The 12,247-nt window shown below is 42.3% G+C and overlaps 1 protein-coding gene across 1 annotated transcript; it reads right to left on the reverse strand.

Annotated features, from left to right (window-relative positions):
- Positions 1–1,884: 1,884 nt before the first annotated feature.
- Positions 1,885–11,866, reverse strand: LOC119435753 (protein spitz). The gene is made up of 4 exons (XM_037702475.2): positions 11,788–11,866; positions 11,213–11,318; positions 9,247–9,355; positions 1,885–6,921 (listed from the first exon to the last, which is right to left on the reverse strand). Exons 1-4 carry the CDS (start codon positions 11,831–11,833, stop codon positions 6,862–6,864), a joined length of 321 nt encoding a protein of 106 aa, XP_037558403.1. The 5' UTR covers positions 11,834–11,866; the 3' UTR covers positions 1,885–6,861.
- Positions 11,867–12,247: the final 381 nt, after the last annotated feature.

The raw sequence follows: 12,247 nt of genomic DNA on the forward strand, positions 1-12,247 counted from the left end.
TCAGTGCAATGGCAATGCCCTTGCGCTGTTGGGTACCATGGCATGCAGAGCAAGTACTGCATGGCACACATATGGTTTTGGAATGTTTAGCAGCAGATAACACAGCAGTGGCCCCGCATTTCTTGATGTCACACAAGCCATGCCAAAATGGCAGTCACTGTCGGTGGGAGGAGCTTACAGGCAGCGATTTTAAATGAAATTTTCGGTCAAGATGTGCGCCAAGATACAATTTTTTTTTGTGTACGACCAGAGTGGCCCATCTACTCTCAGCTACAATGATAAACTGAGAATAGTTGGACAACCATGTCATCGCCTTTTAGGGGTGCATGCGCTCAATAGCAGCAGTCTGAGAGCCTTTCCAACAAGAAATATGTAACCCATACAACCAAGTTTGCAAAACCAGAAATTAGAAAAGTATCCCAACCTATAGTTAGGCACAACTTAGGAAGGCAAGAGAGGGCCCACCAGGATGACCTAAGTGCAGCAGCCCCCCCCCCCCCCCCCCCGATTGCCTCCGCGACTAAAAAAATAGTCCCGCTCAAAATTCCCGCCCAGTTCGAAGCGCGGGTGGCCATGTTCTCCATCGGCGGGGTCACCGGCTGTCCGGCTCATGACGCCAGTCTAGAGTGTGTGCCCATTGGTGGCGGCTCGTGTGCATCCGCCCTTGAGGGGCAAATGCCGCTGCCTTCTAAAGTTGTACCCGACTATAGCAGTGTTTACACAACGAAGCTTATGTAAGACAATAAGACATCATGGCAGGTTTACTTTTGTGGTCAAAGAAATGACTGAAGTGATGAAAACATGCATAACAGACTATGAAGTGCACCATAAAATATAAATGTAGTCTCTTTTGACAAAGTCTCACCATACCTTACTTACTCATTTTATATTTAGAAAAAGGCAACATTATACATAATTTTTGCTTAAACTGCATGAATGAAAGTTGGACACTTGGTCCACAATTCTGTGGGAAAAATATGCTGCACCATTTTTGTACCTAACATGTTACACAGCAACAAACAATCTCATCTAATCACTGCCTGTGCAGTAAACACATGCAGGAAGCTAAACTCGGCTGGAAAACCCAATGTTTTTTCTTTCTTCAGTGGTCTAGTTCCTTCCTTTAGTCTAGAGGAGAAAGGATAATCCAAATATTCAGAACTAATATACATATTGTCGAAAGGAGCTTTAGCAATGTGCTGCTTGTACTGCGCTGGTTATAATTTTTTATGCAGTGGTCTTTTGTAGTGTCCCATAAGTTGAACGAGTGAACCCACAGGAGCCTTAGGGGGCCTAAACACACACACACACACATGCAGCACATCAACATGGCCAATGCGACAGGTGGCTGCAGTGTGCTTTCATCGCGCTCGTGTAAACTCAGTCAGTGTATTTGTGATGGAGGTGTGCGCTGCCGCAGGTAAGTGGCCATCTTGGATCCGTAATAGTAATTCATGTTAACACCACAAAGTCGTAGTTGGTCCATAAAGTACACTGTAGTGGGAGTTCCAGATTAACCTGGGGCTCCTCAAACATGCACCTAAATTCGAGTATACATCGAGTGTTTCTGCATTCCGCCCCCATTGGAATGCAGGCGCCATTGCTGGGAATCAAACTCTCAACCTTGTGCTCTGCATACATTGGTTGAGTCACGCAGCCTTTTCTACACTACCATGGAGAAAGGAAAGAAGGAGGCACTGACCAGCCTAGATGACTTTGCAGCAGCCCTTTGAAGTATGTTGCAAAAAGACATTCTTGCAAAATTTTAGTGTGGGTACCGAAAAAGAACAAGTTCATACATGTGAATCTTTTCTGTGTGACAAGGCTAGATATACAAAGACAGAAAGTCAGACATGAAACAAGGAAGCAACATGACCCAGCATATTTGTTACAAGTGACTTTTTATTTTTCTTTGTGACCTCGAACCACGAGGCACCCGACGCAACAAATCTACATTTCTCTTCCACAAGTACTTTTGTTTTGTATTCTCTTTCCTCATAAATAAGACGCGATGCACCTAGACGACGCGATATCAGCTTTGGTCTAAAAACCCTCAGTATGAGGCAAATTACAGAGAAAGCAGCAGAGAGGGAGACCTGGACGAGACACTAAGAGAGAGTGCGTGGCTCAAGCACCACAGCGTGCGCTCCTGAGGACTGCACAACTGGTTACACTGAAGTCTTTTACAGACCAGTATTGGCTTGAAGGAATGTCAAAGTATTCTTGTTGGCATTGTAGATTTTGCCAATGTATAGCGAATGAAAAAAGAAAATTTGTAGAGCAGTAAGCTAAAGCTGTGCCAAATGCAGAAAGTGGCAAATGCCAGAAAGAAATCTGAGGATGAATGTATACTAAGAAATGCCAATATCTGGTGATGTGCAGTTTCAACAGCAGTCCCTTTATGGAAAAACCAATCCCTCAGGCATGTCACACATATTTGAATGGCTATCTCTTACTTGTCTCATCTGCAAGTATCCAGGAAAGTTGCTCATGGCATAGAGCAAAGCATGAAGCTGAAGCAACAAAGTAAGGTTGCCCTGATGCATATAAACATCAACAAATAAGACTGTACCCGGCTTGCATTATACTGCATGCAGAACAAAAGAAAAAGAGGGAAACCCCATAGGGGAACAAGTAACAATGCATCTGCAAAAACAATATGGGAACTTATCAAGCTTGATTTTTTTCCCCACCAGGATAGAATTCCGGCACATCAATTGCTTATGCTTTGGGAGCAAATCAATAGAGGCAAACTATGGCGCATGTGTTGAAGAGATCAAATATAAAGACAGGTCGGTGTAATCTGCCAATCCATCCACATCAGCTAGAAGGAGCCAAAATAGCAATCAGTCTTACAGGCTTACTTCTCAGCAGCAAATACCGAGGTAATGTGACAACTTTGCAGCTTTGTCCAGGAAAGCAGTGTTCGTGCAATCATGGCAACAATAGAAAAAAACTGCAAGGAAGGGGGAGGGGTTGAAGCATTTTCAAACAATTGCAATATTGCTACCAAGTGTTTCCTGACATAAAAACTCAACTCAAATAGACTTTCACCTTACCAATTACAAGACACATTCTCAGCCGTCACAGCTGAAGTCAGCTAACAGTTGGTGCAGCTGCACTATGAAGCAACATTGCTTGGTACGAATGTTGCTACTCAACATGCCACTATCAAACGTGAACATTTGAAAGATCATACAGGTGGGGCAGCATCGACAGAGAGGCAAGAACCGCACCAACCATCCAGTAACCTAATATAAACATACAAAGCGTTTTCAAAGCAGACCACTGATAAATAGAGAGGACTAGATAGAGATGTGTACTTGTATGCCTGCCAATCTGGGCTCTCAATAGGGAGGCAGATGGTGGTGTGCTTTTCAGTTTCTTATTTTGTTTCTATCAGAGCTCTGTAGACCAAGAACTAGATAGGACTAATTATATTATGCAAGGTGATCAACAGTGATAAAACATTGAATCTTTCGTTTAAAGTGAACTTGTTCACTGCCATTGGGCACAAAAACAGCAGGCTTGGGCTTTAACCTACACAAGCTGTCAAGCTCCTACCAAGCATTAAGCAATTTTAACATATAGTTTATGAACGCAAACATCAATACCTGCTCTGCGATATACTACAGCTACGCAATGCAGTGGATTACTATACTTGAATGATTACAAGCAGTTCGAAATAATTTTCCTATTGTAATAACACATCTTGAAAACCAGTGCTGTACTCTATATAAGTGCAGCATAATAGGGCACCGCAAGAACATTAAACCTAACTATTCCTGAAACAATTCCATCCTGTTGTGTCCCCAAAAGCATTTCGTGCACAACATGCTCGTGCAAGCTTTATGAAAACAGTCCAACAACAGAGTCTGCTACATAACACAGAAAATGCAGCAGTGAAATGTGTCGCACAAGGCACTGGACACTGCCACTGTTGTAAAACAATTCCTTAACTTCCTTGCGTGCAACGACACTACAGACTTCATGCTTAATGCCATGTCTGATGAGGTCAGGAAACCTAATTTCTATGTAATATGCACAGCTACAAAATTCTCTACTTAAAGTATGCCAATGTGCAGTGCCTCGTGAAATAAGTCACAAGAACTTGATGCAACAAACGCTACAGCATCGTGTGATTGACCCCCCCCCCCCCCTTCCCCCCTAACATCCTTGAGATTTCATTCTGCAAGAAAATTCAACCTCCAAATGCACAACGGCTTCTCAGCAGGCAACAACCATATGCAAAGAAAAGTAAACAAATGAAACTAACACAACAGCTCCCATGTGCCTGGGTTGCACAAAGTAGAGACCGAGCAAGCACCCGAGATTCAAAGCCCCTGGTAAATGCAGCATTGCCAAAGTTCAAGCACTAGCATTAGAAACAAACGTCCCAAAATGCATCACTGGGTCAAGTCTGGTTTGAAAAATGTTCTCTACATGTTAACAAAGGAAGAGGGGGAAAAGAAAAAAGAAGAAAGCACTTTTACGTTTGCCTCGTAGGCTCGTCAACAAGCTGTGGTGAACCACTCGAATACAATAGAAAAAATAAGGGCCTAACGATAATAGGAACTGGAAGAACAGGCAGCAAGAGATTCGCTCTTAATAGTGCATCTGCCCTTGCAATGCACAAATAGTTATAACCATAATAATAATATAGCAATTGGTCATACTCATAAGGCTGTACAATTCTCACACCTTAACAGAAAACAAGCCTGTAAAACACTGAAGAGGCTCTGGTCACCATTTTCAGCCGAGTTTCTGAGCACCAGAATTACCTTCTAAGAGAAACCCCTTCATTATGTCCCAGTTTAGCATCATCAACCAAGGCTGAGAATGATGCAAATGTACATCTTGTTGCTGGTAAATAATAAAGATAAATGCCTGTTCAAGAATGCATGCCATATCAGCTCTTGTTCTAAATTGTACCATGAACTGCTAACTTAGAGGAAATTTCACCATGTCAGAATAGCAATTCATGTTGGACAAGTTCATTAAAAAAATGGGCCCATTGTCTAGTGAATTAATGGTCTTAAAATCTACATATTACCCAAAACTTACTTCCAATACCTGGTAAAATTGAATGAGGACCACATAAGCTGCTCACCATGTCAGAATAGCAATTCATGTTGGACAAGCTCATTAAAAAAGGGCCCCACTGTCTAGTGAATTAATAGTCTTAAAATGTACATATTTTATTACCCAAAACTTACTTCCAAAACCTGGGTAAAATTCAATGAGGACCACGTAAGCTGCATTTCCTTTTGTGGTGACTGGAACATTCAGTGACAATTTTTTTTTTCCCTTGGCCACCACGATACATGAAGGACGGACTCTAGGGCCCACACAGTGTCCCAAAATGTCATCTACAGCTCACTGGATTAAGAAGAGCACCCAAAAAGCAGAAATAAAATATAAAAAAAAGATTTTAAGTACTCGGTGTTACAAATTGAAAAAATATTGTGCGTTTTAGTGCACATGCACTGCGTCGCGACATATTTTTGGCTATCTAAAACCCAAATATAAGCAGTGCTCTGACTCAGTGCACTGGGCAGTGTTAGGTGTGCAGGACCTACTAGATCCACTGAAGCCAAGTAAATTATACCTGCTTATAATTTGAGATAAAATACAAATTCACCAGTACACACAGCCATTCTTCAATATTGTCTGAACCAGAGCTCTCCATCCTCAACAAAGCTGGCTCAATGTGGTGACAAGAGTAGAAAAAAAAAGGGGGGGGGAGGGGGGGGGGCAGACAACAGACGACGAGCCAACGAGGAAACATAGCACTTTTTTTTTGCCTTTTCTTTTTCCAGTAAGAGAGTTGCACATTATGTACACTATCTACACACACACATGCACACACAATCAACACAACAGCCACCAAAAAGTTGCCAAGTGGAATCTACGATGCCACACTATCATCAACATAATGGCGGCAGAAGCAAGTGTCCTGGAAAAGACAGGCATCACAGTGATGCTGTCTTCAAGGCTTCCAAACCCATGCAGCATGAGGAAGTGACAAACAAAGAACACAACAAAGTTTTAGCAAAAGAACAAAACAAGGTGAAGAAACAAGGGGTGGGGTATGGGGACCGATGGCATTCTTGTGTCCATCAGGGGGAGAATGGCAAACAAGGTGTTTAAGTTAACAACCCATGAGAGAAAACAAGTGAATGGAGAAGGGGTGAAAGGAAAGCAGAAAAAAGAATGAAAAGATGCAAAACAAAGTATGTCACGCCCGGTCAAATCCAGTGAAGTTGGCTTTCCTCCACAGCAGTGGCAGCCCCGGGAATGTTGTCAAAATGCCATGTATACATGATGGAACGAGAATGAACAGCAGTGTCTTTGGAAACCTACAACAAGCACTTTACGACAACAATATCAGTCATCGGGATGTAGCAAGCAGCCAGGCAGGTGGGGTAGCGGGCGAGAAGGCGGAAGGCAAGGAGGCTGCTGAATGCACTGCAGTGACAGTCACAACAATGGGGATTAATTAAAACAGGCGTGTGCGCAAAAAAAAAAAAAAAAAAGCACGAGGGAAGTTCCTGCAGTTCCACACACACAAACACACAAAGCCCTGCCAAACAACACACCACGCTTTCCCTTTTTCCGCTGCTGGGGCAGCTAGCACAGTCCAGACGTCTTTTGAAGCTTAAATAAACATAGCAGAGCAACAATGTCCTTGTCTCGAAGATGAGGAAGGGGTGAGGGCAGGCGTTAGGCAGGAGAAGGTCCAGCATATGTCATCACACCCTCTGTGGAACAGGATGGACGACTGGCAGAATGCGGTGAGCGCTGCACTACAGACACTGGCAGCAGTAGCCTGCAACTAGAAGAGTGGATGCCACTGCACTCCTAGCTGCTGGAACGCTGGCCATCTTCGCACATGTGTGTTCCCCTGCCTTGCTCGAGGTCCTGCAAGGGTACATTAGATGGCAATTCAGCAATGATTTCAATTTCACTACCCCACCGAGAACTCGCACAGGCTTCTTGCACACATGCTACTGCACAAAAGCTAAACAGCAGTCAAATTTTTTGCAAACAGACCCCTTTCAAAATTGCTAAGCTGACTCTCTAGCAGAGTTGTAGAGCCTGTAAAACGGAGGCGATACTCATCGCAAGTGAAGGTTGGCAAGTGTACAAAAAGTAAGAAGAGTGTGCTGCATGATGAGGAACATGTGAGCTGTCCATATATAATCACAATTTATCAATGTGTTGGCTGTCACATTTTGGGCAATGAAGCAAACAAAAATTGTTTTTGAGAGATGAATAATGAACAACATCAACAACAAAGTTAAACAAGTTGCCACCATGAATAGCTTGCCTTAGTTGTTACAGAGTTAGGCGTATTAGTTTCACAAGGACTAGAGAAAAACACTTAATGGTATTCACCATCGAGGCTATTTGGGCCTGTTAGTATGCCATAGTAAAGTTTTTTTCAATAGCAGAAGTGTGGCAGAAGAATATGGGGGTGACAGAGTGAAAAAACTTTTACTTCATAGGAAGAAAGTAAAGAACAAAAGCTTTATAAAAGGCACTGATAAAAATGATAAAGTGATGAAACTGAACAAAGCTTTGACTTCTTTTGTTCAATTTTGCAGACCATGCCCTATTTCGAAGAGTATCCTACTGCTACAATGAAACTGAAAATGCAATATCTGAGACAATATCCATTACAGTGAAGCAAATACTTGCTCACTCACAGTTCAATATATGCATTCTTTAAGCAACAATGTTGTAGTTGACTTCCGTTAATTCGACCTTGATAGGACCGGCCAAATCGATCAAATTATCCTGCATGTCAAATTAGTCAAGAGACTGAAAAAAACGCAAAAACACACTGCTGCATTATTTGGTACTATTTACCCGATTCTAACGTGCACCCAGTTTTTGTGGGTTCAAAGTAGAAATATAATTTAGAAGTGACATTAGCGCTCCTAAACAAAGAAAGTTAACATGCACCTACTTTTATAAAGAAGAAAAATTTAACATGCCTCCAGTTCTTGCAATCAGAAAAAGATGAAACCGGATAACTTTACCTACACAGAATGGAGGTTTATTTACACATGTCTATTGCCATCACTCTCATAGGCACTTTACTGCGTCTATGGACCACTTGGCTTTCATACAGCTCATTGCGCGTTTAATATTCCAAATTAACAAATTATCGAACGTGCAACACTCACAAATGGGATGGTGGCCCACATCTAGGCTAATCACTTCGCTAGTTTGTCCTGCAATGCATGCAATTCCATGGAATGCCAAAAACATGTTTTGAATGCTACGACAACTTGTTCTGTCGCCATCTTGTGATCGCAATGGTGCTTACGTTGCTTAGGCTGGCAAAGCTGGCTCTGATGGAAGGCTGTTGTTTTGTATCCTACTGTACTGGCGCAGGCAATTTTCAGGCAAATTTTCTTAGAACCAAATTTGTGCATTTGGATCAGGCAAATATTGTAATTCTTCATTGTGAGCTATTAGTATCGCTTGAAAGTCTTCTAGGACAGCCGAAAATAGGTGTTTTCGGATTGGCAGGGGGAGATAACATGTGTTCGACGTATTCACTGTCCCCTAGTGCTGCCAAGACTGATTCTACAGCCACTTGGGTCACCACTGAGGTCATCATAGAGGTCAGGATTGTCTGTGCCAGCAATTCAATTTTGAATTATCTGGTGAGGGCCCATTTCAGGATCAAAATAAGAAGTTCTGGGCCATAGAGATCTATGGGTGCTGGCCAGGATCTTTAGCAGGGATCAAATTAGCCAAAGTGGAAATGACGAAATTCTAATGAGCTCAGCAAGAGCAACTTTAAATGGAACATTCTGAACGTGCATGCGTACTTTGGCCAGCAGCATGACTTGGTTGGCCTGCAGCTGCAGCCATGTGATCTCACTGATTGCACAAGTTAAAAACGCTGCTGAGAGTGTGTGTGTAGCTTAGCGCTGTTCACGTGCCACATTGCCAATACGCCACCAAAATTGACAGGAGGCCCTTTGCAGGCTTTCTGGAGGCAGCACACTTTTTGCACAGACCAGACCGAAAAAAGCTTTTCAAATTCACTTTTGTACAGTGCTCATTTGCATAAGATGCACTATGGGCGCTGTAAAGCAGTTAAATAAAATTCATTGCTATTGAGAATGTTAATGCGCAAGCACAAAATGTGTTCTACCAATGTGACCTGAGGTGGTTTAATGTGCCCGCTGTAAACCAAAGATGCAACTATAAGTACTAAGAACTTACACTCTGTCTAAGGACGAGCTGTGGCTGTGGAGCGGTTGTCTTCTTCCTGTCGCAGAAGAAGAGCTTCGGCTCATCTGGAACGTCAAAGTATGTCTTGTCTTTCCTACGCCTGCAAAAAAAGCAAACAGAACACAGAGATCAGCTTCAAAGAATCATAACGGAAGCACAAGGTAACAGAGCTGCAGTGGATTCAAGGTCTGCACTGAAAGAAGTGCCACGAAAACACCATTAACAACTGGGAGTATGGCACAGCCTGCTGCCAAAGTAATACACTTAAAGGGGCCCAGAAACACTTTACTTTCTAGCTAATCATAGAATAGCTTCACTATTAAAGAACATCGCCTTACGAATTTTTTGCTGCAAAATATTTTTTAATCCTTCAAGTGTAATTGAATTTTGACATAGTTATTGCCCTGGCTTTCACTCCTTTCATCTCCACTCGCACGCTGGAAGCTGCACAGGGGAAAAGCCAAGGGGGCAAAGTCCCACCAACAAGAGTGCAACTCTGCAGCGAGAAGACTTTTCGCAACACCAATGTCGGCAGTCGTGGTAGACCACGCTACATAGCACGCCGCTGCTATCTTGGAGGCCACTTGCAGCAGACGCAGTTACGCGAAATTGTCGTGTGTAGACCAGCAGTGCAAAGATGAAATAATTTTTCTGTCTTTTTGAGATCACCGACATACATATCTTTAAATTATTTACCTCAAAATTAGCAATAATTGTATTACTGAGAATGTTCTCATATCACGAAATCAGCCAATAGCTGTTTGTGGGTAACGCTGCTTGTGATGATGCTGCATGGTGACATTGCGGAGGTGAGAACAAGCACTTTTTCACCTTTTTTGACACGAGATTGTAAATTCCTTGCTGCATGCAGTGCAATAATACTCTTCTGCAGATTGGTAACTTCTTACTATGTTCAAAAAGTGTTTCAGGGCCCTTTTAAGTCTATTAACACTTACAGAGGCCACAACCTAAATGTAATACGGATATATACGCAAGCTGAGGTAATAAAACAAACAAAGACAAGCCTTTGTAGAGAGGAATTATTTGTAGAAGTATTTGAAAAAGGGTATGTAGAGAGCAACTTAATGAGACATTGAAGTTGCTCTCCTACAAACACTTCCTCAAATACTTCTACAAATAATTCCTCTCTACAATGGCTTGCTTGTCTTTATGTTTGGCTGGAGAGCTTAACCTGAATCCCGTGCCTCTAGCCTGCTACTCCATGCTGGTAAAGGGGTTTTGGGAAATGGCAGAGACAGGGTAGAAAGATGGAGGAGGGAGGTATGGCAATGATACCGAGAGAGACACACACAGTATACAGTCTTGCACAACATCTACGGGTATGCTATACAGTGAATCTACCATGACTGACAATAGATGCTACTAAGTGCAGCCAGGAGACTATCTATGGTGTACTTTCCCCCTCATATTTTACACATCACAGATGCACTTCAAACCACAAAAGAGAAAACAAGTTCCATGCTTGACAACTCAAGCTGAAGGCACAGCAACAGCTCTACGGCAAGAATTGCAGCACACACCCCTGACTCCAAAACACAGTAGCATACACATGACGGTTGTTTTACTAAAATATTTTGACAAATGCTGCTAAAGGCAAAAATCAAATGAGTGTTTGTATCACAGGCTGACACTACGGCCAACTGCAGAAAAGAATGCAAAGCTCAATAGTACTTTAGTCTCATAAACATGGTTGCCAATTATACGCACAGATAACTATGCACACAGTGCACCATAACCAACATGTGAACAATGCTTTGGCATGATAGTGATTCTCTTATCGTGAAATGCTGCATGTCAAGACAGAATAGCTGGCGTTGTGCTATTCTGTCTATGTCTCTCATGTTTTCTTAGATTTCTTCAAAGGTATCATTTTTGAAGCCATGCTCCCACTTTTACAGTTTTAGAAAATAAAGCAAGAGGAGGACTGCTCACTTACCGATAGTACAAGTACACCGTGACGCAGACTATAAAGACAAGTATGACTGCCACCGTGACGCCACCTGCGATGCTTGCCGTCTCGATCAGCACTCGCTGCCTTGTGGCTGCATAGGATTGGTGAAGATGTTAGGCTCAACTTGTCACATGGGCTTTCTAACTGCCTTCTAGGTGAGGCAAGAAACAGTGCTTATCAAGATGTAAATTATCAATCATACATTGTGGTGACCCTTTGAAGCAGGCCCTTTCTGGACGCTAGCTTACATGCACAGTCTGAAGCAACAAATGTTACACCACATTTAATGGATACTGGTACAGGACTAGCCTACTGCTGTAGATACTATGTACAAAAGTGTTATATGCATATTTACTGCTGCAACAGCAGCAGCAGCAATGAGAACAAAATGTAACCTAAGCAAGCTAACACACAAATATTATGAAAAGAAAAAGGACAATAATTAACTGTTGATAAACATTAGTGATTATATTTTTGTGGTGTAGATCACAGAGTGTTAAGGCTCAAAAACATTCTTTGCATACAATTAAAAACTGACAAGAAGGAGGGTTAATACTCACGCAAATAGGTTCCGTCGAGGTCCTTGAACTCGCATCGTTGCCCCATATATCCATCCGCACATCTGGAGAAGCACAAGAGAGAACATGTATAGGATGCCACCTAACCTAATCATCTACTGATTAGGATATCTCAGCTCAAAGAAGCTGGCAAACCAGAATGCGTCTTTGTCTAGAGCACTTGTCTGCAGAGAGTAACTATGCTGTGGGTGGCCAAATGTTACACATGACCTTTGCATTGTGGCAGCCACCGTAATAGTAAAGTCAGTGCAAAATAATGCCTAGGGTGTGGAATGGAGTATAATGTGGAATACAATACAAGGAGGAAAGTTGTGGTTTGAGATGAGGGCCATTTTATTACATACAGGTTCTTCAAGATGGCATACTAAATCAAAATTTTACAGCAATACTGCGAATGAATGATTATATTAAGCTGGACAGAAATTATTTCAGAGACCGTTTA

Source organism: Dermacentor silvarum, unplaced genomic scaffold (genome assembly GCF_013339745.2).
Source record: "Dermacentor silvarum isolate Dsil-2018 unplaced genomic scaffold, BIME_Dsil_1.4 Seq89, whole genome shotgun sequence".
NCBI classification, from domain to species: Eukaryota; Metazoa; Arthropoda; class Arachnida; order Ixodida; family Ixodidae; genus Dermacentor; species Dermacentor silvarum.